The 25,601-nt window shown below is 39.7% G+C and overlaps 1 protein-coding gene across 1 annotated transcript in view; it reads right to left on the reverse strand.

Moving 5' to 3' along the window:
* ATP1B3 (ATPase Na+/K+ transporting subunit beta 3) overlaps positions 1 to 22,609 on the reverse strand; it is a 38,351-nt gene extending 15,742 nt beyond the window's left edge. The window contains exons 1-2 of the mRNA XM_090284241.1: positions 22,275 to 22,609; positions 1,421 to 1,549 (exon numbers count right to left, since the gene is read on the reverse strand). Of these exons, the coding sequence (XP_090140367.1) occupies positions 1,421 to 1,549; positions 22,275 to 22,383 (238 nt within the window). The 5' untranslated portion in view covers positions 22,384 to 22,609. The remainder of the gene's footprint in view (positions 1 to 1,420; positions 1,550 to 22,274) is intronic.
* Between the last annotated feature and the right edge of the window lie 2,992 nt (positions 22,610 to 25,601).

Raw genomic sequence — 25,601 nt, forward strand, 5'->3', positions numbered from 1 at the left:
TCTAATAGTCAAATAAACTGAAAGGGTTAAGAGTTATCCATGACGTTTAGATAGATATTAGCTGCAAACAAAGGAAAAGCCATTATAACAAATAGTTCTAAGAAAAAGTAGGTGGGGAAGCTGGTTCACGGCTCACAGGTCTGTGCAGTGAGCAAGGAACTAGATCAGGGTTCCTGTCTTGGCACTGTCGATATTTTTAACTGGGTAACTCTTTGTTGTGGCGGGTTGTCCTGTGCATTATAGGATGTTTGTTTAGGAACATGTCTGGCCTCTATTCACAGTAGCACTGCTCCAGTGTGACAACCAAAAATGTCTCCAGACATTTCTGAATGGCCTCTGGAGGGCACATAACACCAATGAGAACCCCTGCTCCAGACAGAAACCTCCCGCTAGATTCCCACCTTCCCTGGCCTGCCTGCTACTCAAATCCCACTCCTCCATGTACAGCCTTCCATGTCTACTATCTCACATTTAGGGGAATATACACTAGGGTTCCAGCATATTACTGTCTTACTTCTATAAAAACTGCCAGCATCTTGAAGACTGGAGCCATGTCCAGCAATGAAGGCAGAGCTGGCATTCAATGACTGTTTCAGCCCTGGCTGGGTAGCTCAGTTGGTAAGAGCATTGTCTTGATGCATCAAGCTTGCGGGTTCAATTCCCGGTCAGGGCACATACAAGAAGCAACCAATGAATGCATAAACACATGGAACAACAAATCGATGTTTCTCTCTTTCCCCACTCCCTTCTGCTAAAATCAATTAAAAAAAAAAAAAAAAAAAAAGGACAGTTTTAAAAATAAATAAATAAAACCAGAAGGAAGACAATGTGATTCAAACAATGTTTAAGATTCTTTTGGTACTGAAGTATACTCTCCAGTATCCTGGAGATTCCCCCCTGCTTCAGTACATTCATTTTATTCTCTATTGATGTATCATTATTTAGTATTTCTTACCACTTCGATACTAAGCAATTAAAAAAAAACATTAAGTATGTATTTTATAAGACCAAGGCTCTAACCTGAGCTAGAGCTGAAATATATACTTTATAAGTAAAGTAACTCAAGACAAAGTGAAATTGCTACATATATTCATAAAAGCCATTCATACCATAAATACACTGATCAAATTTGGCTTTACTATAATTCTCAATATTTATTTCTGCTTATTCCTGCCAAGGGATGCAAGATTTATCAGCCTAGTATGTAAATATTAAAGGTCTTTGTATCAGTATGTAAATATTAAAGGTCTTTGTATCAGTATGTAAATATTAAAGGTCTTTATACCAGTGTGTAAATATTAAACAATTAACAAAATCAAAACTTTCACATTACTAATGCCAATGTTTAACAATCTTTTATCTGCTATGTAAAACATCTGCGATGAAGCTATAAAAGCCATGACAACGGCAAGTTAATTACCTGGACTAGAAATCTGGTCACGATATTTTGGAACCTCATCGTTCAGAGTCTGAAGCATAACCCACATTGTGAATGTGAAGAGTGTAGCCAGGAACCCATAAAAGACTAGGTAGAAGAGCAAGATCAAACCTGTAAAAGAAAATAAAACTTATGAAATTTGGAGCTATAAACATGTATTGTGTGTGGGTGCGTTCAGATTTAAAAAAACCAAACCAAGCGCTGCAAGGCCAGATGCCAAGCTTTGCCATGCACACAGCCAAATATCTCCACACTCAGAACATGAATCTGCCCAAGCAAGGAGTATCTCAGCAAGGGAGCACCCACCCATCCAGGGACCCCTCCTCTCCTCTAATACTTGCAGGTACAAGTAGGTACAAGTATGCTACAGAGCATACTCTGGTTCAAGGTCAGAGCTTTAAAATTCCAGCACATGGGGTAGTGTTTCCCAAATTGAACTTGATGCCCTCTAGAAAGATAAAAGATGATTTTAAGTGGCAGAAACCCAATCTGTACATGTTCCTTTAAGTGGCAAATAGAAAAGAATTGGTACATCAACCCCATATTTCACACAGTAATTATATGCATAAATTTGTGTTAAAAAGTGAACTGATTTAAAGAATAGCCAGGAAATGTACAGAAAGTCAAATCGTGAAGATGGTATTTAACAAATAAAGTTTAGGAAACACTGGTCAAGTGGAAGGCTTATGCAAAAGTGAAGTTCAAAAACAAGCAGCCAACCAACGGGCCTTCACAACGCCACTGCTAAGCACAAAGCAAGAGCTGGCAGAGGCAAGTCTCAACATCAAGGGCTTCAGCTTTTTCTCTTCACAATCTGAAAACACTATGATTGATCTGTCCTAAACCAGTGACTTTTTTTTTGAGAACATCTGAAAATAATTATTTTTCTCAAATGTCTTTATTTGAAGTTATACAGAGACAATTAAAACCACACATTTATACCAAAAATATTTAAAAACTGATCAAAGAATATTAACCAAATCCTCAGGTATAACAATGTGAAACACACTTAATTTCTCAGTGCTAAATTAACATCGGCTTTATAACCTATTTTTTTTGTTTCCTCAATCTGCTCCTAGCTAGAGCAGGGGTTCCTAACCTGGGATCTACAGACTCCCTCACCCCCAGTCTCCAGAAGTTTTCCATAATAACGTATTTCGAAATCTTTTTTCCCCCTTGGGGAGCAGCTCTACAACATTCTTCTGATTCTCAAAAGAGCTCATGGTCCCAAAACAGGTAGTGGTAAAAGCTAGGTGACTTTTATTTCTTAACTGCAGCCCAGGAAACTGTCTCCCCCACACCTTTTCAAGCAACAGGGAAATTGTTAAAGCAATATCATTTTAATTTAGATTAACATTCTCCCATCCTCACCCTGCACCAATTACCAGGAGGCCAAAGGAGGAAGCGAGAGGACAGAAGGGAGAAAGGAGAGCATGCCACCTTCCGACAGCATCACTTCCCTACCCACACAGCGATCCTGTTGCAGGAAAGAGAGGGAAGACCAATCTCAATGAAGCGATCAGTTAACTACAGAAGGAAAAGAAACACATGTGAAGCCCAAAGGCTAGTTTAATGATATATAGGAGAGAAATGATTCTTTCAGATCTAGATGTTTGTAGGATCTACAGCTAAAATCCTCTACCCAGTAAGACCAGAGTGGACAAATTACTGTACATAAATGTAGAGAGTGTGGGCTGTGTTCCAAAAACACTTCATACAAGAACAGGCAGAGTGAGGCCAGAGAAGTTTGTCAACCAATGCAGTAGATATTACACTGAAGAAGTTCAAAATAAAAGTGCTAAGGCTTTAATTATTTAACACAGTTTTTCAGTTATCTCAAATATTTTTATCACACCATTTCCAAAACTCCATTTTAAACTTCCATGAGCACAGTTACAAAGCAAATAAATATATAGTAGCCATGAACAAGCTGTTCCCAAATATGGTTTCTGAAGAACCATCACACAATAGGAAGTGTTCAAACTTTCCATAAAGAGTTAGGTTCATAAAATAAACACAAGAATTAATAGCCATGTCCCAAACCTGATGCCATGCATTAGTGCATTAATTTTGAGTGGAGAGAGTGTACAAACAAGTAAACAAGTCATTTCCAGCACTTAAGTGAGTTTTCCCTACTTGATTAAAAAGAAAAAATTCTTTTGCCAAGTCACCCAAACCTAACATTTAAAAATTAAAATTAATCTCACTTATAAATCTCATACATGAGATGACAGCAACACTTAACTTCTTCTCCCATATTAGGGGGGCCGGGGAAAGAACAACAGAAAATAAAAGCAGAAATGGTAAACTGCTACTCTCACAGGGGTAAACTCGCGGTTAGGTACTCAAATGCAGCTTCCCGATGGGACTAACACCGTCGGAGCGCCTGTTAACAGCAGGCCCCCGAGGTTAGTGAGGGGGTGACGCAGACCACCTGCTCCCAGTGCCCCGTCTGCCTCGGTGCTGGTTACTGTAAGCAGGAAATAGCAAGTGAAGCCTAAATCGTGCTTGGATTACTGATGTTCCCAGCTTAAAATTCTTCAAGAATTTTCTTATGCCATAAACCAACTAAAGAAATACGGCCTAAAATTCTGAAGAAACATCAGTATTTTAAATAGTCTGAAGTCAACAGAATCATAACCAAAGATGTTTACTCAAAATAAATACAAAAGTTTCATACTGTAATTACGCTGTTGTTCTAACGGTATATAGGCAAAACAATCCTCTCTACATGTTCACGCTCAGATCTAAGGGCACATAATGGAACTGTCAAATGACTAAAAACTTCTGCCTCCCCCCACCAAAAACAGGAATTGACCCTTCTCCCTCTTCCTTTCTGTCCCTTGAGAAGCCCGTTTTCAAATCCTTGTCCCCTCTCCGCTCTTGTTTTGATGAGGGGACAGGTGCAGCTGGAGGCCACATGAAGGGTGGTTATATGCATGGGCTACGCTTGTCAGACTTAGGATCAAATCCTGGCCTGACCACTCTGCCCCATCTGAAAAAAAGGGGGTAAGAGTAGTATTTAATTAATTTACATTACAGACATGAAAATACAAGTCCAGATTGGATGACATAAAAAGAAAAATATTCAGGGGGAAAAGGGCCAACAAACTAGAAACATTTTTGGAATGAAGCTGCAACTAGGCTTGAAGGCTAAACTTAAGGTTTAAAGTCTAATCTATCCAACTGCATTTTACTCTCAGAAATGTTTTAACAAACAAGGTTTGATTCATGTGGACTCTTAAGCAGCAAGAATCCGGCCGGGGTTTACCCTATGTTACTCACGGGAAAGAGAAACAGGTTGTTGTGTCCAGCCGCTTCCTTTCAACCTCAGCCAGGTGTCTGACAATCCAGGTTTGGTGCCAACCACCTGGAGTAGCACAGACTTCTAATTCAGGACTCGGTCCTCCCAAGAACACCACCCAAATTTGTGAGCAACTGGCTACCAATCTGGGAGGGTCCCGCTACCCCCTCAGGTTTGGTTCTTTACTGGATGACTCAGGACTCAGGAAAGGACTATACTTAGGATTAATTACAGTTTTTTAAAAAATATATTTTATTGATTATGCTATTACAGTAGTCACAACTTTTTCCCCTTTGCCACCCTCTGTCTCTGTCTGGTACCCCCCCTTCCCTCCAGCAATCCCCCCCTAGTTCATGTCCATGGGTCATGCAAGTTCTTTGGTTTCACCCTTTCCTACACTATTCTTAACATCCCCCTGTCTATTTTGAACCCACCAATTATGCTTCTTTTCCCCCATTCTCCCTCTCCCACTCCCCACTGATAACCTTCCTTAGATCTCTGTATCTATGATTCTAAGATTACAGTTTCATTATCAAGGATATACAAAGGGTGAGGCCTGGGAGGTGACGCAGTTTCTATGCCCTCTCCTCCTGCAATGAAGGTACACTACCCTCTCAGTACCTCCCTGTGCTCCCCAACCTTGAAGCTCCACTAAGCTTCAGAATCCAGAGTTGTTACTGGGGTTTCATTAGGTAGCTATGACGAAATCATTGGCCAAGTGATTGAAATCAATTTCCAGCTCTCTCCTCTACCATCCTTGGAGGGCAGGGTGAGCTCCAAATCACATGACTGGACCCTCTGGGTACCAGCCCTCATGGGACCTATCTAGGGGCCCCATTATGCATCACTCTATTAGCACAATAAAGACACCCCTGTCATCCTAGCAGCCCTCTGTGCTAGGCACCTAGGACAAAGACCAGACAAACTATCATGCAACACCAGCACACACAACCAAGGGGAGTCACTAGCTTCATCCAGGCCTGCACATGCACCCCCACTCAGTACACTGAGAGCCTGTGACCTGATTCCCTACTGCAAATTTCCTAGCTACCTAAGGTTCCTAGATACCAGAAAAACTGTGCCTCTTCTCAGAGAATTTTTTCTGCTGACTAAAAACTATATCCCTTTGGTAAACAAATAAGCATTTTGTTTACAGTTTTAAAATTTTAAAGATGAGGCAAGTATAATTTTTAAAAAGTCAGTTATGGACTTCTGGTCAAGATGGAGGCATAAGTAAACAGGCTTCACCTCCTCAAATTAACCACAGCAAAAATTACAACTAGACTACAAAGCAAATATCATCCAGATTCATCAGAAAGTTGAGCTGTATGGAAATCTGACAATCAAGGATTTAAAGCAGCTACACTCACCCAGATGCGAAGGAGGGGTGGAGACGGGGAGGCGGTGGAGCAGGCCTTCACAAACTCACGTGTGGGGGATAAAGATCGGGAGGGACACCCTGGGAGCGAGCCATCCCACCCCAGACCAGACCACCCAGTCCAGAGCTCCAGCACCAGGAAGGTAAGTCCCCATGACTTCTGGCTGTAAAATCCAGTGAGGGTTGGGGTGGCAGAAGAAACTGTGAGATTCTCAGGAAACTCCTCTTAAAGGGTCTGAAAAGGTCTCAGGAGTTACACAGACCCACCTCTTCTTGGATTCAGCACCAGGGCAACAGCTGGAAGGGCACAAGTGGCATTCAAGGAGAAAGTGAAGTGACTGGCGACAGGGTGGGTGCCGGGAGAGAGCTTCCTCCCGCGCAAATATCCAGAAGCCAGGCAGTGGCATCGTCCCCTCTCTGAGCCCTCCCCCACACAGAGCCACAAGGTGGTGACACGGGTTGCCCCACCCTGGTGATTACCTAAGGCTCTGCCCCCCACAATTTACAGGTGCCTTTTCTACAACTGGCCCTGCTACTAAGACAGGGAGTAAAAGCAGCTCTACCTAATACATAGAAACATATACAAGAAGGCTGCCAAATTAAGAAGATAAAGAAATATGGCCCAAATGAAAGAACAGAACAAAACTCCAGAAAAAGAACTAAACAAAATGGAGATAAGCACTATTAGATGCAGAGTTCAAAACACTAGTTATCAGGATGCTCAAGGAACTTTAGTGAGGACCTCAGCAGCATAAAAAAGACCCAGGCAGAAACAAAGATTACATTAAGTGAAAGAAAGAAAAATCTACAGGGAACCAACAGAGGAGTGGATGAAGCTGAGAATCAAATCAATGATCTGGAATATAAGGAAGAAAAAAGGATTCAATCAGAACAGCAAAAAGAAAAAAGAATCAAGACAAAAAACACAAAAGAGGATTGAATAAGGAGCCTCTGGGACATTTTCAAATGTACCAATATCCAAATCATAGGGGTGCCAGAAGGAAAAGAGGAAGAGCAAGAAATTGAAAACTTCCTTGAAAAAATGATGAAAGAAAACTTTCCTAATTTGGTGAAGGAAACAGACATACACATCCAGAAACCACAGAAAGTCCCAAACGAGTTGGACCCAAAGAGGACCACACCAAGACACATCATAATTACAATGCCACAGGTTAAAGATAAAGAGAGAACCTTAAAAGCAGCAAGAGAAAAGCAGAGAGTTACCTACAAATGGGGTTCCCATAAGATTGTCAGCTGATTTCTCAAAAGAAACTTCGCAGACAAGAAGGGACTGGCAGGAAGTATCTAATGTGTCGAAAAGCAAGGACCTACAACCAGGAAGGCTATTATTTAGAATGGAAGGGCAGATAAAGTGCTTCCCAGACACGGTAAAGCTAAAAGAGTTCATTATCACCAAGCCCTTATTATATGAACTGTGAAAGGGACACATTTAAGAAAAAGAAGATCAAAACTATGAACAGTAAAATGACAACAAACTCCTAACTATCAACAAATGAATCTAAAAAAAACTAAGCAAATGAGAACAGGAACAGAACCAGAGAAATGGAGATCATATGGAGGGTTGTCAGTGGGGAGGGGAAAGGGGGAGAGTGGGGGGAAAGGGAACAGGGATCAAGAAGTATAATTGGTAGGTACAAAATAAACAAGGGGACATTAAGAATAGTATATGAAATGGAGAAGCCAAAGAACTTATAAACATGACCCACAGACATGAACTAAGGGAGGGGGGATTGCTGGAGGGAAGGGAGGTACCATGCAGAGGGTAGCAAAGGGGAAAAAACTGGGACAACTGTAATAGCATAACCAGTAAAATATACTTTAAAAAAGGCCAAGAAAGTATCAACTTAAAAAACTGGGTTATAATAGGAAATAAGAGCAAGGGAGAAGGGGAACTGTAAGTATAATTAAAATATAGAGCAAAAGGTGAAAAAATGATTTTAAAAAAATCAGCCTTCATATTTTGATTATTAAAATAAAAAAATTAGTAGATAAGCTGAATTAGATTAGAATCAAATTTTAAAAACCCAGATACTTAAGGAAGAAGAAAGGCAAACCAAGGACTGGGAGAAAACTTTTGCAAATATGTAACTAGCATCTAGAATATATGAAGAACACTTAGAGCAACACACTTTTAAAAAAAAATTTATTTATTTGTTTGTCTATTTATTTATTTTTAGAGAGAGGGGAAAGGAGAAAGAGAGGGAGAGAAACATCACTGTGTGGTTGCCTCTCATGCGCCCCCAACTGGGGACCTGACATGCAACCTAGTCATGTGCCCTGACTGGGAATCAACACTTTTTTTTTTTTTTTTTAATGGGCAAAAGGTTTGAACACAAACTTCACCAAGATGCAAGGATGGGAAAAATAAGCTCATGAAAAGGTGGTCAATATCATTAATCATCACCAAAGGGCAAATGAAAACCACCACAAGCCACCACTGTACAATTACCAGCAGGCGAGAAATTTCCAAACTGTCCAAACCAAATGATGGCCCAGGAGTGGAAACTGAAACTCTCACACACCCCTGGTGGGAATGTACCAAAACACAAGACAACACAAAACTATCTTGTACAAGTTTGTCTGACAACTTTTTGAAAATTGAGCAACATACATCTATGATAGGATCCATCCAATACATTCCTAATTATCTGATCAAGAAAAATGAAAGCACATGTTCACAGAGGAAAGGTATATGAATACTCACAGATGCTTTATTTGTAATCACTGAAAACTGCCAACAACCCAAATGCACAACAGATGAATACATTCTGCTATATCCATACATGAACTAGTTCTCAAAATAATTATGCTGAATGAAATAAGTCTGCTCACCCCTCCCCCAAGAGTACACTCTACGTGATTCCTTGTATTTAATATTTGAGAAAGCACAAGCCTAACTGTCAAAAAGCAGATCTATTTTTGTCTAGAGACTGGGGAGATAGAAAGAGATGGATTATCAAGGGGCAAGAGGACATTTCTGTGGTGATGAAGAGGAAGGTATTCCACATCACTGGGCACAAAGACGGAAAGGGAATGTATGTGTGGATACTGTTGAGGTATGGGGGCCAGAACCACAATATCAACAAATCTAAAAGAAATTGCCCCAGTAAAGAGGAGAGAAAGAATGCTCAAAGAAATAACAGATTCTGTATCTAGAACAGCAAAGATTGAAAAATACTGGAAAACATCCCATACCTAGACACAAGCAGAAGAAATTTCAGAACACCAAAAATAAAGAGAAAATTTCATAAAGCTTCTAAAAAATAAAATAAGTTATGTAAGGCAGAGAAATATATCAGATCGCATTAGGCAAAAATAAAACAATATGTTCCAAACTGAGAAAAAATGATTATAAACTAAAATATCAATCAACCAAGAAATCAAAAGAACATTTCCAGACATACAAGGATGCATACTTACCACCCTAAAATCCTACCTGGAAGAACTGGTTATGCAATATAAAAAAAAATAATAATAATTGAAGAGCAATAGCCAAAAATTGCTAACAACAAAAGTATCCTCAAACAAAGCAAGGGAGAAATAAAATAAAATATATAATGCAAAACTATAAGCAGTAGTTAAGAATGAATCAATATATCTCAAAAACCCTGAGCAGAAAAAAGTAACCTCAAAATGATACATACCACTTGCTTAAATTTAAAACACTCAAAATTACAGAATTCTATAAAAATATGTATACAGAGTGTTTTTTAATGGGCCAGAAAGATACTAAATAAATTCATAACAAGCGATTAGCTCTGGATAAGGGAGGAAGGAATTTCCTTATCAGATCTGAGGGATCACTGACATACAATAACTTTCATTGACTTCAACTGCACAGTTCCCATGAATGTTGACTGTTTTGTAACCTGTGAAACCACCACTACACTAAAAATACAGAACATTTCCACCACCACCAAAACATTCCTTGTGCCCCTTTGCAACCTCTATATCCTTCAGTCAGCCAATGGTCTCCTAAAAGTAAAAATTTTTAATGTTTAAATTTAAAAACAAACTAAAATCCCCTAATATAACAGGAATAATTTAGCAGTCAAATAATTTTTTAAAATTATTTGCTAAATGCTTTTTATAAAAGAATATCTAAAATTAAAATATATAATGGTTGAAAATAAAGTAGGTTTTAAAGATTTTTTTTTACTGTAAGCAAACTAGAATTCAAGTCAAAAAGCATTATGGAAAACAGTATGAAGTTTCCTCAAAAAATTTAAAATGGCACTACCTTTCGGCCCAGCAATCCCACTCCTGGGAATATATCTGAAGAAACATGAAGCACTAATTTGAAAGAATATTACCACCCCTATCTTCAATGCAGTGTTATTTACAATAGCCAAGATCGTGAAACAGCCCAAGTGCCCATCTGTAGATGAGTGGATAAAACAGCTGTGATACATTTACACAATGGAATACTACTCAGCCATAAAAAAGGAAACCTTACCTTTTGCAACAGCAAAGTAAAATAAGCCAGTCAGAGAAAGATAAATTCTATATGATCTCATTTGTATGTGGAATCTAATGATGAAAATAAACAAAAGAAACAGAAGCATGGACACATAGAACAGACTGAAAGCTGTCAGAAGGTAGGGTGGTTGGGATGTGGATGAAAGAAGGTGAAGGGGTTAGAAAAAAAAAAAAATATATATATATATATATATCACAGACACAGATAACAGTGCAGTGATAGCCAGAGGGAAAGGAGGGTGAGGGTAGGTGGAGGTGGGCAAAGGTGGGGGATAAATGGGGACGGGAAGAGACTTTGCTTTGGCTGATGGGCACACCGTGCAGTGTGCAGATGATGTTTTGTTGAGTTGTATACTTGAAACCTGTATTGTTTTGTGAACCATTGTCACCCAATAAATTCAATTAAAAAAAAAAAAGAAAATAAAAGCATTAACAAGGCGAAGGTATTTTTATCAATAAAATGCAAATAAAAAACAAAATACAGCATAATAGCCATAAATGTTCATGATGCTAAGCGGCTTAAAATATATAAAACAAAAGTAGAATTACAAAATTCATCACAATCATGACTACAAATTTTAACGTATTTCTTGCAGAAATCCACATATCAAGTAAACAATACCAAAAGGACAGTATTTTTAAAACATAACTACCAGTGATCTAATATATGTAGAACGCTGTAGTCATGAGAAAATATTTACAAACTTGGATCATTGCTCTCAAACTGACCATGACTTAAATTACAAAAAACAAAAAAATGTAAAAACAACACAACCACCCAAGGCCACATTCTCTATAGTCAAAGTTAAAATATTACAAGTTATAATAAAAATTTAGAAAAACAAAATTCTAAATCTTTGGACTAAAAAAGACAACACAACCTGAAATAGTCAAAATTCAAAACAATAATGTAGTAAGCAGAACAGAAAGGAAAATCCACAGCCTTACATGCATTCACCAAAAAGCAAGTAAGATTAACAAAAACCAGGTTTTTAATTCAAGGAAATAAAATAAATTCAAGGAAGTGAGAGATTTAAGATAAAAACACAAATAGAAACAAATGCAAAAAATCTTTTAATTTGATCAATAAAACCAGTTTTCAAATAATTTGAAAATAGATGAAATATAATTTTTAATGAAAATAAAAAATTAAAAATTAGAAGTTTTTACAAAAAACAAACAAACAGATGCCCTAGCCAGCTAACTCAGCTGGTTAGTGTCATCCTGATATGCCAAGGTTGCGGATTCCATCCCCAGTCAGGGCACATACAAGAATCAACTGATTAATGCATAAATAAATGGAACAACAAATCGATGTTTCTTTCTTTTTCTCCCTCCTCCCCAATCAATCAATCAATCAATCAACAGAGCTCTAATCTAAGACACTAGTTCAAATGGCTTAGTTGGTTCTCCTGATTTTCAAGGAATAGACTCTTTTTCTATACATAAGCTATTCTTTATGTTCCATAAGTTACCCAAATGGTTTTTAATAAAGCTAGCACTACCCAGATACCAAAAATGGACAGACAGCACACACATTTCTCTCATTTATTTCAAGTACTAACATAGAGCTTATGTACTACAGTGTGATAATGACACAGGACTGGAGATACAGACCAACAAAACATAATATCCAGGAAGAAATCCATATAAAATGAGGTTTTGCATGTAACAAAGTTGGCAATTCAAATCGGTGAGGAAATGATGGGTTATTCAATATATTTTGGGGTAAGTGATTAGGAACAGCCCATAAAAAAATTAAGACACAAAAGAAAGCAAAAAGATGAGAGACTGCAAAGAAATGGAAACTGAGTAAACATATCACTATGCTAAGCTGCAATTTTTAGAGAAATTGCAAATTAAACCACCTAGATACCAGTATCCCATCAAATTGACAAAAATTTTTAAAGAGTGGTAATGCCTAATGTGTCCAATGCTCAGAAAGTTGACAGGAAACAGTTCTTTTATCCACTGCTGGTGGGAGTAGAAACTGGTAGTTTCTTTAGAGGACAATCTATTAATAGTAAAAATAAGCATATACAACAAACTGCTAATTCCATTCCTCAGTATTTACCCTAAATAGTTGTACACTACAGCAGTTTTTAAGAAAAATTTGGAAACAATCTAAATATTCATTACAAAGAAATAATGTATTTTGGATATATATCTCTACACTATGGAATATTGTGCAATGATTCAAAGGAATAAGATAAATCTATTTTTACTGACATGGAAACATGGCCAAGACATATAAGAAGAAAAAAGAAAAAGAAAAAAGAAGCAAATTCTAGAATACACATTTTTCCTATTACTCATATAAAAGTGGAAAAGAAAATTACTTATTCCTATATCTATATATACATACACCATCAGAGAAGGAAAACTCTGACTCCAAAAAACCTCCGCTGCCTTGCGGCATACCTCTTCAGGGGAAAGGCTAAGGGAGTAAACCCCGACAGAAAATCCGGAGCCGGAGTCCCTAAGGCGGTTCGACGTTGTAGTCAACACCGGCAACTCCTGCGGCGCACCTGAAGCCAAGCTGTATTGACTCCGTCTTTCCCTTGGACCCTTCAGCTGCGAAGAGAGGGGGGGTCTGCTGCATGGGCAACAGCAGACCCTCCATATCACCCTGCCCAGGCTCTGTAGCTTCAGTGTCATCGCAAGATGTCGATTCAACACGGGAGGAGACAGATACGATGTCACTCCCGAGTCGGATTGCACAGCCATTCTCGGAGGTGCAGATAGACTCTTAAGAAGCTACACCATCGTCTCTCGAGACGGACGGCTGCCGACGACGACGATATACATACACGTATATACATGCATTGAAAAAGGACTTATAGGAGAACTGTTAAATAATCATCATCTGCAGAGAAGACTCCATGATTAGTGGAGGCAAAGAAGAGAAACATGAATGTATTCATGTATTCTTTTTTTCTCCAAAATTCAGTTAGGAATATTCACAAATACATAGAAAAGTTGAATGAAATTTAAGTAAACACCCATACACTCACCTAGATTCTCCAGTTAAAACACCATTAAACTTTCTCATATCTATTCACTATTTATCTATTTTTTATGCACTTCAAGTTGCAGATGTCAGTAGACTTCACCCCTAAACACTTCGGCACACATATTAACTAAATGTGAATGACAAATGCATTCACTTATGATTCAACCCCTATCGAGATAAGTTCTCTCATGCCCCTCCCCAGTCACTGCCCATGCCCACTGTCCTAGAGGCAAACACCCGTCTGGGCTTTTTTTCCAGCATAGATTAAGTGTCGCTTGTTTTAGAGTTTCATATAAGTGAAATTACATAGTATGCATTCTCTTTGGTACAGCTCTTTTTACACTAAGCCTATCTGAGAGTCATCTAGGTTTTGTGTTATCTACAGTTAGTTCCTTTATACTGCTGAGTAGTATTCCATTGTGTAGACAAATCAGCTTGTCCATTTTTTTGCTGATGGGCACTTGGGCTGTTTCCAGTTTGCAGTTACTATGAATATTCTTGTACAGGTATGTTCATGGACATATGTCTTCATTTCTCTTGGGTAGACACCTAGAAGTAGAACAGCTGGGTCATGGGGTAGAGGTATATTTACTGTTGTATCAAATTGCCAGATCTTTATCCAAAGTGGATACAGCAAATATTACAGTTAAAAGAGTATTACAGTTAATTAATAGTGGCTACTGAAGGAAGAAGCTGAGGATGACAGGAGACTTACTTATTATTTAGAAAATTCAAACAATGGTGTTACTTTTCTTATATGAAAATAGCAAAGCCATGAGTCCACATTCCATTTAAGACCAGTTCAGCTTTCTTAGGTCGGCCTAGACCACGAACTCTTAAGTTCTAAAGCAGACGTCAGCAAACCAGTTTTTATGTCTGTTTTTGTAAATAAAATATTGAGGAACAGCTGGGCCCATTAGTTTAGATACTGTCTGTGGCCACTTTCAAGCTACAACAGCAGAGCCGAGTAGTTGCCACAGACACTGTATGGCTGGCAAAACCAAAATTATTATCTGGTCCTTTAAAGAAAAGGTTTGCTGCCTCTTGTTCTAAAGCATTTATAAAGGTTTTGTTTTTCATTTCAAAGTGACATTTGAAACTGTCTCATGCAACTTTTGTCTTATAGAGAAAATTAAGACCAAGGGGTTTTAAATGAGTTATCTAGGCTGAGATGGAGGTGTGGACTAGAACTCAGGTCTATATTTTGAGTCCTAGCTAGGTCATCTTCTTAGTGTATTTGTGTACTTCTAAGTTTCAACAAGTAAATAGTACACATTTATGCCAACAGGCTCACTTTTACTTAGATGCCCTATCTGGAAACTTCAAAATGAATTAGGAGTTTAGTGGGACAGAATCACAATGAGCTAAGGGGAATTATGCTTTTATGTACAAATATCTATACAAATAAGACTTTCAGTGTGGAGCTATACCAACTGGCCCACAATACTCAACCTCAGCCCACTTTAGCCCAGGCAATAGGTGGATCTCAAGCTGAAACCAATTAAATGACAATCTGTTCATCAAAAAATAGTAAGTGCTTACTATGTGCTAGTTGTTGTAGGGATATAAAATGCAGAAGTAAATCCTACTCTGTGAGAACACCTAGTTAGTATTATATATGTGCAACTTTAATCCAGGATACAAAGTTTTAGGTGCTACAGGAGATAAATGTAGTATTATTTTCACTTGGGCATCATCAGTGAAGGCTCTAGGCAGAGCAGGCACTAAAGCTAGCTCGGAGAGGAGGGAAGAATTTATGATGCCAAGAATGAAGGGCATGGGAGAGGGAGTGAGCATGACATTCCAGACCAAGGGGCCTCACACACACCCATCTGGCTACGACATGTGGTGTATGGGGAGTAAGGTGGGAAATGACAGGTTATAAGCCTGGAATGCCAAGCTGTCTGGAATGTGTTTCAACTTTCTGAAAGCAGTGGGGACCCACCGTTTTGGGGTACAGGGAGTAGCATGATCAAAGCTGCAGCCTTAGAAATAATCCGACAGCAATGAGATACACAGTGACTCCAACTGGTTCCTCGGATCTTTCTGGGGACGCATCAGGAGTAAGAGCCCACCGTCCTCAGGTCAACCAAACTCTGCTTTTAAAAAGCTAAAAAGCCAATCGTGTATGTTCATTTGAAAAAGTTACAAAAGCTTTTTATTTGGTGCTTTAAGATCTTTAATCAGGAAAAGGCATGACCAGGTCTTGATAAAGAAAGGACAGAGTTTGGTGGCAGTGTTAAGGGCTACGAAATTTCAAACAGGTAGTTAGCATTATGAAGCTAGGAAAAATGACTATCCCAAGCTCCCTGAATGTGTGTTTTCACAACATACTTGGGGGCGGGGGGCTTGCAGGATGCATAGGTCAGATGGATGGACACAGAACTGGCCTAATTTGGCCAGGTTTTGAGCGCAGATGACACACAAGAATAGGGATACTATTTTCAAAAATACAAATTAGGAGCAATTCATAACTTTAGTGGAGTAAGGGGAAAGAGCTCCATTTACTAGGTGATATACGAGGTACTGGAGTTACCTAAGCCTCACTCTCTCAGGTTAATGGGTATGCATGAAGCACCTAGAATCTGAGAGAGATGTTAAACCAAGAAGTAAATCTGTGAGTGATCTTTGCAATTGTGTTATGAAACTGCAAGGGAAGATGACGAAGAAAAATCAAGGCTAAAGACAGCACCTGGAAAATATAGATTTAGTAAACAGGAGAAGGAAGAGCACACAGGAAGGAACCTGGAGAGTCAGGTAAGGGCCACTTTTTTATGTGCCAGTTACTAGCCAAAGAAAAGTACCTCATGCTTTGGATGAGGGTCAGTTCTGAAGTCATACCTTACCACAGCACCAGCACAACACTAAGAGGAAGTCATAAGAGCCAACTCCACAACTAACTCAGTAATAAAGATTAAACAGATAAGGTAGGTGGCTAAGTTAGAGAATTCTTTTCAGAAATATTAGTAATAGCTGAGTCTCCCCCTGTAAGAGAGAGGATGACACTTTTAATTAAGCCCTTATTAAATTTGAGAGCAAGTAAGCTTTTTAAAAATATGCCTAAAAAGAGTAATAAAGCAGGATCTGGGAGACCTGAAAAACCCAGTCAGATGTATGACCCAGCTCACAAACTCAGCTGAGTCTCCAATGAGAAAGTTAGGTGGAAGTATCTTTAGAACACTGAACTTCTATGAAACCCCATCAGTGCTGTAGGAAAAAAAAAAAAAAAAAAAAGAGGTGGTGGAGGGGTATGCCCCACAAACCTAGGATGAAAGGTTATGCTGTGATACATCAATACCATCAAGGACATCAAAAACCTGTTGCAGAGGACTAATTACATGGGAACATATCTGACAGTGTTCAATCATTCAATGGATTTCTGTTGCATTCTTACTAAGTACCAGGCAACAGGCTCGGTGTTAGGGAATCAAGATGAATAAGATGTGAATAGCAAACTTACAGTCTAGTAAATGGGAAACAACAATACTGAGTTAAGTCATCAATACTATAATAAAAACCAGTATTATGGGACACATAGGAGCACCTGATCCAGTCTTAAGACAAAGAGGGGTTCAAAGACATTTACCAGAGATGAGGTTATTAAAGCTGACACCTGAGTAGCCACGTGGACGTGAAGGCAAGGGGCTCAGAAGCTAGGAAACAGGCCCATAGGGGTGGGAGAGAACTATGTGGAATGGCAGAGAGATGACAGGAGAGCAATAAGCCAGAGAGATAATAAAGAGGGCCCCTGAGGACAACGGAGATTTACATGAAGCGGTGCCTATCAAACATCCAACTGAAGATTTCTAACAGGCAACTGGTTCTAATAATATAAAAAAGCCATATGGACTAGAGATGCAGATTTGGGAGTCCTAACACAGAAATAGTGACTAAAGCGACCAGAATACACACATTCTAGCAGGATGTATGGCCAGTCCCCACAGAAGTGATGGAGAGGGCCAAGGACACCCCAACACATGAAACTCTAAGAAGTTTCCCTCGAACATTAAGTGATAAAACTAAATAACTATATATTTAAAATTTTTAGAATTATACATTTAAAATTTTTTATTTACACATAGAAAGACTATTAAAATGTTAACAGTGGTTATTCTAAGTGGTTAAAGACTACAGGTGATTTTATTTCAAAGTCAACATGATAAATGCATAATTAGAAAATAGTAATAAATTTATTTTTCAAGGTTAAATGGATTTTCCTCCTTCTATTACACAATCAGTGTTAAATGACTGGTCCTTAGTCAAACATAATGATCAAGCAAGAAAAAGATAGGAGCGTTTTTAAACTTCTTTTAATACAGCTAATCTAATTCTATAGATATAAACTCAATTTCAAAGAAATCAAATTATTTCATGGATGGGTAGGTTGCTCTTTATCAACAGTAAAGTACATCATATTACAGTAACCATAATGGTGTCTGGAACATAAGGCATAAACTTGCCCCTCTCCCCCACAGCCACTGCCAGTCCAGGAAGTGCTGTCTCCTGCTGGGTGACGCCTCAGTTTGCCTCTGCCGCTGCCTCTGCCACACCCACCAATGACCTTCCTTTCGTCTGCACACAGGCTAAGGCAAGTGCTATTCCTTTCCCAATGGTGCATGGTTTTGTGAAGTTTAATATCACACTCCACAGGACAGAGAACAGTACCTTACAAAACTGTATGATACTGGGGAAATAAACACACTTGCCTTCTGGGGATCCCTACAGTCAGACACCCAAGATGGGACGGTGTCTGCTCTCCAAAACAGAGCATTTACTGAGGCATGACCCATAATGGGAGCAGGTCACTGAGAAAATGCACTTCATGGACCTATAATGAAAGAGAAGGCACATGAACAAAATAATAGCTGTTAACAGTTTTGGTCCAGAATCCTGACTTTGCTTGGACATTAGTAACTCAAGTTTTAAGTTAATATAAAGCATGTGTTGACAGAAAACTTTAAGCTAATGAATTCCAAAGAAGCCCACAAGCAGATGTCATTAAATAGAGTCATGTAATGTCATAATTTTTTCTTCCTTTCTTAAAAAAAAACAACCCCAAAACCAACCAACCAACCAACAAACAAAACCGTCTGGCCTTGGAAGGTGTCTGAAGGCCCAAGGATTCTGTCACTGAGTAAATTTTGACAAGTCAGATCCATGGGTTCAATTTTCTCATAGCGCTAAGTTTGTGGTTTTCAAGCTTTTCTGACTGAGCCACAGTAAGAAATACATTTTACACTGGGATATCTATATACACAAAATTCAGAAAAGTTTCATGAAAACATTTTTCCATAGTATAAATGTATTAGGTAGAATAAACCTTGATTTATTACTATTCTATTTTATTACATTAAAAAATGTTAATTGCAATGCATGGTCCACTAACTACAGTTTAAAATAACACTGAATGATCTCTAGGCTATCTTTCACTACTTTCATTTTAATTGTATTTAATGCATTTAGGCTTAATATTAGCAACATCAGTCATAAAGTGCTAGATTTTCTTTGTCCTGTGTTTTTCATAAATGGCAACTATTTATTCCTGATGTGTCCTGACTGTTCTGCCTAAGAAATCAGCTCTAGGTACACTACACTTGGTCACCTACACAGTGTGCTTTAGAAGATCGTTGTGAAAAGCAAATGAAGTGATTATATGTATTTATAAGCATTTAAAACTGCTGCAACTAAGTGTAAGCTATTAGTCAGGTATTCAAATGACTAATATATGACTTTTATGACTTTATTTAGGACTGTTTTAAATAAGGCAATGTGGTGTAACATGCAATATTTTCACTGTATCCCAAATGTAAATGGCAAAATTGCTTTTTAAATACAGCTTTTAATATAGCTAGTGAATCTAGTGAGGAACCTCAGATTATTAAGACAAATGTGCTACAGATTTGACCATAAAAATAAAATCAGGGACATCTTAGATGAATGCCTTTATAAAATCCTTGGAGTAGATAGAGAGAAAGCCTTTCTACACACACCAGTAGATTCAACAACTTTATCAAGATAAAGAAAAGATGTAATCACCTCCATCACCACTTAAATTCAAAAGCGACCAGAAAAAAACTTTTGCACAAATGATGTTTTTTCTTAAGTTTAACATGTTTTCAAAATGTAAAAGTTACATATATATTATACTTGACCTAGAAATTCTACCAATAGAAACATCTCAAGTAAATAAATTTGTAAAAATGAAGGGAACAGGAGGAGGAAGGACCAGTACATACAATTATGCACTGGTTAAAAAAAAAAAAAAGTCAGGAGTCACCGATTTTCCCCTGGGTATGTCACATGCATACACGAAATACATGTTAATAAACTTGTTTGTTAAAAAAAAAAATCACAGTACATCTAACAATACAATGGAACACTAATCAGCCATTAAAAATGGTGATAAAGATCTTTATTAACATGGAAGGTGACCACAATATACTCAAAAGATTATATAACACTGTATGATCTCTTTTTGTGGAAAAAAATGTTATAGACATTTCTCAAGTCTGCCCAGATATACATACACCTAAATACTAATAATGGGCATCTCTGGGGAGATGGGATCAACTAGCACATTCAGGGCCTCTCTGAGAATTAGAACAAGATACCCCCGTTCTCTAGGAGGACCCCCATGCTCTAGGGTACACAGCCTGGTGAGCAGAGTATGGATTTCAGCTTCCACACAACACTTTCCCACATGTTCTTGGAGGGATGCCCTTAGATTGGGGATAATTGGATAATATATGGACAATTTTCATCTATTTATGTCATTCTGCACTATTACAATACACAGAAAATTTAATATGTTAAACGTAATACTTAATTTTCAAGTTTGAAAAACGGTTCTGCCTTAATCCTGCTAAAAAAAACAAAAACCAATCCCAACTTTACTTGTACTACTTCTGCTCTTACAGAATGTCCCATTCTTTGATAATTTGTGCATGTTATCTATTTAAACGCATATATCAAATAAAACATCTACCCCAACACCATATAATACAAAGGTTAGATACAGAGAACACTACCTCCAGTAAGAAATGTCATTTCATTCTAACACTGAGTGAAGATATGAATCATTGGAAACAAGGAAGCACTGAGGAAGGGAGAAAGGAAGTTAGTCTAAGCCTACAAAGATCAATCCCTCTCTACGTGACTCAAAAATTCCTTTAGCAAAAGTTAGTAGACTTGAGAAACAATAATAATTGTTCACCGTTCCCCCCACCCATTTCACTACAGACGCAAGATGTATTTCCTCATCACACTAGTGGGTTCCCAAAAGACAGCCATTTAAGTAAAAATCTGAGTGATTACTATGCAGTTAGGCAAGACATCTGTAAAATAATACAACCGCTGGACTACGATTAAAGGAGAACTGGGTTCTTTTCTTGGCTCTGTGGAATATGTAATTTTACACAAAGCAAAATCACAGTCTCTCCACATCTCTCTTTTTCCCTTCTCTAACATGGGAGTTGGGCTAAAAAACCTCTCAGGCCCCTTTCAGCTTGGGATAGGACTTGAGCCACCTTTCCATCCACTCCGGAGGAGCCGATTTCAGTCCACAGCAACAGTTTGTTTTCTAAGTCATGCCTAATTTACCCTCTTCATGCTTCTCTTAAAAACGTCCCCAAATAATTCTCAACTCCAGAAATTTATTCTCACTCAGAAAAAGTCCTGTCGAGACCCACTTACAAAATATTTTTCAAAAGGCCCACAAAGAGTAAAATTAGTTTACTTAATTTTTCAAAAAAAAAAAAAAAAAAAAAGGCACCCTAAAGCAGCACTACACTAGTGAATAGCTTAAATATTTCTTTACAACAAAGAACTCATGCATAGGAAAACGGCTAACACATACAACCATCACACGTTTTGAAGGCACAGAAAAACATTGTGCCATTCAGATAGGATTTCCTTTTCCCCAAAGAAGCAATTTTTCTAAGAAAACCTCGGTAATTAAAAAGGAATTAGGAAGGAACCAAGCTTTAAGGGTCTTTTCACTGCCCAAATTCAAGTGCATTTTCGTGGACGATGCACTTGGATTAACTCACCACAGCATTGATGCAGCCCACACACTTAACACTCACTCTCGCTCTTCTGACCCGTTGGGGTGGCAGCGTGGACGAGTCACAAGATAGCGGCGGGAGTGGAAATTTCCTCTCCCCGGGCGTGGGGCAGGGTCTGGCTTCCCCGAACCGCGCGGCGCCGCCAGCGCCTCCGCCAGGGCCTCTCCCCGCCGACATGCTCTGTACAAAGGAGGCCCGGGCGCTCGGTCCCCTGCACGCTCGGGGCTCGGCTCCGGGCAGAGGTCCCCGGCTTCCGGCGCCGCTCGGGGCGAGAGGCCCAGGCAGCACGTGCGTTCTGGGCCGGAGGAAGAAACCGCCGGGGCTAGGTCTGGGCTGTCCGCGGGCCCGCTGCCTCGGCCGCAAGTGCCGGCCCTCCCGCCCCGAGAAAAATGAATGGGCCGCCCTCCGCCGCCGCCCGGGTTAGTCTGGAGGCCCGGGACGAAAGCCGCTGCGGGCGGCTCCTGCCCCCCCCCCCCCCCGCGGGGAGCCGCCTCCCGCTTTTCCTTTCCCATCCGACCCCTCCGGGCGCCCCCTGGACCGCGGCCGGTCCCGGGCGCCCAAACGCCGCCTGAGCTCACCCCAGCTCTTGGCGGTACGTCCCAGGAACTCTCCTTTGGTCGGGTTGTAGATGAAGAGCTTCCACTCGGCCAGGCTCTGGTTGAAGGACTTCTTGTCTTTCTTCGTCATGGTGTGCGCGCCTACGGCGAGGGGAGCGGCGGCCGCGGGGGTGCAGGCAGCGAGGAGCGCGGAGGTGCGTCCCGGCTCAAGCGGCGCAGCCCGGCTTCAGCGGCAGAAGGTGGAACGGCCGAAGACACCTCCTCACTGCCGTGTTCACTCGAACCGACTGCGCCGCGCCGAGCTGGGCCACCGCTGAGGCCGCGGGAGCCTGACGTCTCGGCCCGCCGCAGCCAATCCCCGCGCCGCTGGACCCGCGCCGCCACAGCCGCCGCCAACGCCTCGCGGCTGGGGCCTGGCTCAGCCCTAGTTCGGTGAGGACGCCCCTCCCACAGCCCCGCCCACAGTCTGGGGTAGTCCGGGCCGGGGTCGGGGATCGCTCAGGGCTTCTTCCACCCTGGTTGGAGGAAGCAGAAACTTCTCAAAGCAACTTAAAAGATCTCGAAGGCTTAATAAGAAGCAAATTTATAATAACAAGCAAAAGGTGGCGTCCTCCACCCGCAGGTTTCTCAGGAAGAGGTGTCTGGAGAGATGCTGCGAGCAGCGGTTCTCTCGGCTCCTTGCCTGCAGTGGCACGGGACAAGCAAAGCACAGAAAGGACTCCACTCTGCCTAAGACGTCCTCCCCCGAGAGGGGACTTAAACCTTCCTTTCTCCAGCTACCTCCCAAACCGTCTCCAGGCAATCTCCTTTGGGCTCTATGACGTGACTAAAAGATAGTCTGCTGTATAGGCTAGTAGTGTATTATACATATTCTGCTGCTCAGAGAATGTCCGTCCTTGGCTTTTCTGACGGATTTAACCAGGAATTTCGGGTGAATGGGAATTTCATTCTAAATATGCCAGCCTTAATTAAATGGAGTATAATATTTCTCCAGAATTGATCAAGGAAGTCAATATACAGTGCATGCTTTCCTAAAGTTTCTGTCATCGAAAAACCCTCTCCTTTTTCCCAGACACTGAGAGTCTGGGAAAAATCAATTCTCCGTTTAGTGTTGATGCCTAAAGAACTTTCCCGGCTTCTCTTTTCCAACTGTACTGAATGCTCCCTTTGGCCTGAGCTGAGGGTGCAGTCCACCCTTTCTACGCGAGATGGAGCTGAAGAGTACCCTGCTCTGCGACTGTGGGGGCAGGATGAAAAGATTTCATTAGGGGTTTGGGCAAAAGGTGCGGGTTTTGGGGGAAAAATGGAGCACTGCCTCTGTTTTATTAGCAAATAAAAAACTATGATTGAAGAAATGTAGCACACATATTCGTGTTTGGAATGATGCATTCGAATCCATTTGGAAGTTTAAACAGCCTACAGATGCAAAGGACTAAATGGATAATGAAATTCTGGCATTTGTCATTTCCTCATTTTGCTTATCAAAGCAGAAATTAGGAATTAGGTCTCCCACAAATGGAAAAGAGATGGGAGAATATAATATTATAAAGTGATTTTCCCCCTGCATTTAGGAAAGCTAAATTTATAATTATGACTTTGGGAATAACAAAATCCAGTTACTTCTTGAGCCAGTGACATCAAAAGATTTGTAGAAGCATTTTGTGCAAACTGGCATGAAATTAGTATTAGAAGTGGAAAAACACTGTGCAAGTAGACTACAATGCTTTTCTTTCGTTCATATGCAAGGCTGAGACAATTTAGGAATGGAAGTAGTTAACTATTTTTATCTCATTAAAAATCCTATTACAAAGTAGAAGAAAGCTGAAGTATTGATACAGCTGATAATGGGCTTTTTAGTTTTGGTAAGAGGAAAGAGAACGGGTCTGTTTGGAATAAAATATAAAATCCATCTGCTTTATTTATTTTGGGTGTGTGTATGTCCATGCTAATAACAAGAACACTGAGAAATAAATTACTTGGCACAAAGAAAATATGGGAAGCAAGAACATTATGAAATAGTATTTCAAAGGCATTGAATGCTGTCAGAGATTTGTAGTTTGTATATTTTTAGTGACAATTGATATGACTTTCATATCTAGTGCTTTGTGTTTTTCCAAATAAGGATTTAAATACAAATATAATACAGTAGTTTCAAGACCCATGCCTAGTTTAATATAGTAATTAGATGCAACAGATTTCAGTTTGGAGAAAATTTTATATTCTATTCCAAAACGTGGGAATTATTTGTTTCTGATATATGATACTTGAACATTACTGAATCTATTAGGAGGCAGTGGACTATCAAGTCTGAGCAGATTTAATATGAAATTTAATCATAGCTTTATTTCCTGCAAGTTTATTTGACTGTACCTAAGACTCCCTTTAAATTTTTTATTTTTTATTATAAAGAGAGGGGAAGGGAGGGAGAAGAAGAGGGAAAGAAACATCAATGTGAGAGAGAAACATCAACTGGCTGCCTTCTGCACATGCCCTGACTGGGGACCAAACCAGCAGCCCAAGCATGTGCCCTGATTGGGAACTGAACCAGGGACCTTTTGATTTGGTTGGTTTGGTTTGCAGGATGATGTCCTACCAACTGATCCACACTGGCCAGGGTCCTAGGCTCCCTTAAAAAAAAATTATTGTGGTCTCTGTGGCATAATTGGTTAGCTTGTTAGGTTGTTAAGTTGTTAACAGACAGGTTGGTGATTGGAACCCCCCAGGGACACACCTGGGATTGTTAAGGAAGCAAAATCCTTTGTGGCTCTCTGTACTCTGTACATTCTCTCTCAGCCATTACCTGTGAGAGGCCTCCTCCAATGAAAAAGAAATTATTTTGCCAGACAGATGATGAAATTTAGTATAATTTTTAAGTATAAGTATATTCCATGCAATATTTGGTACATACTTAAATAAAAAACATTATTCTTTTCCATCTGAAATCCAAACTTAACTGGATGTCCTGTATTTGCTAAATCTGGCTCCACTACCTGTAGAGGATACCTATGAATCCCACTGTAATAATGACAGTCATTTATACATACTTAAGTCCTAGGCCCTGTACCACTTGCTTAGTATCATTTCTTTCTTAATCTTCACAAATATCCTAAGGAAGGAGGGATTGTTTCCCTACTTTTGTAAATGAGGAAACTGAGGTTTAATGGAATTAAGTAACTGGCCCATGGTCAAAAATTATCAAACAACAGCACATGGATTCAAATGCCCATCTCTTCCACCACCTCTGCAGTGAATAATGGCAGAGCTCTGGGGAAATTTCACAAAGCTGAAGGAGACCGAATAAGAGAAACAGTTGTTGCCACTGATTGAGTATACTCTCCAGTCAGCAGA

This window comes from Furipterus horrens, unplaced genomic scaffold (assembly GCF_987537825.1).
Source record: "Furipterus horrens unplaced genomic scaffold, mFurHor1.1.pri manual_scaffold_7, whole genome shotgun sequence".
Classification (NCBI taxonomy): Eukaryota; Metazoa; Chordata; class Mammalia; order Chiroptera; family Furipteridae; genus Furipterus; species Furipterus horrens.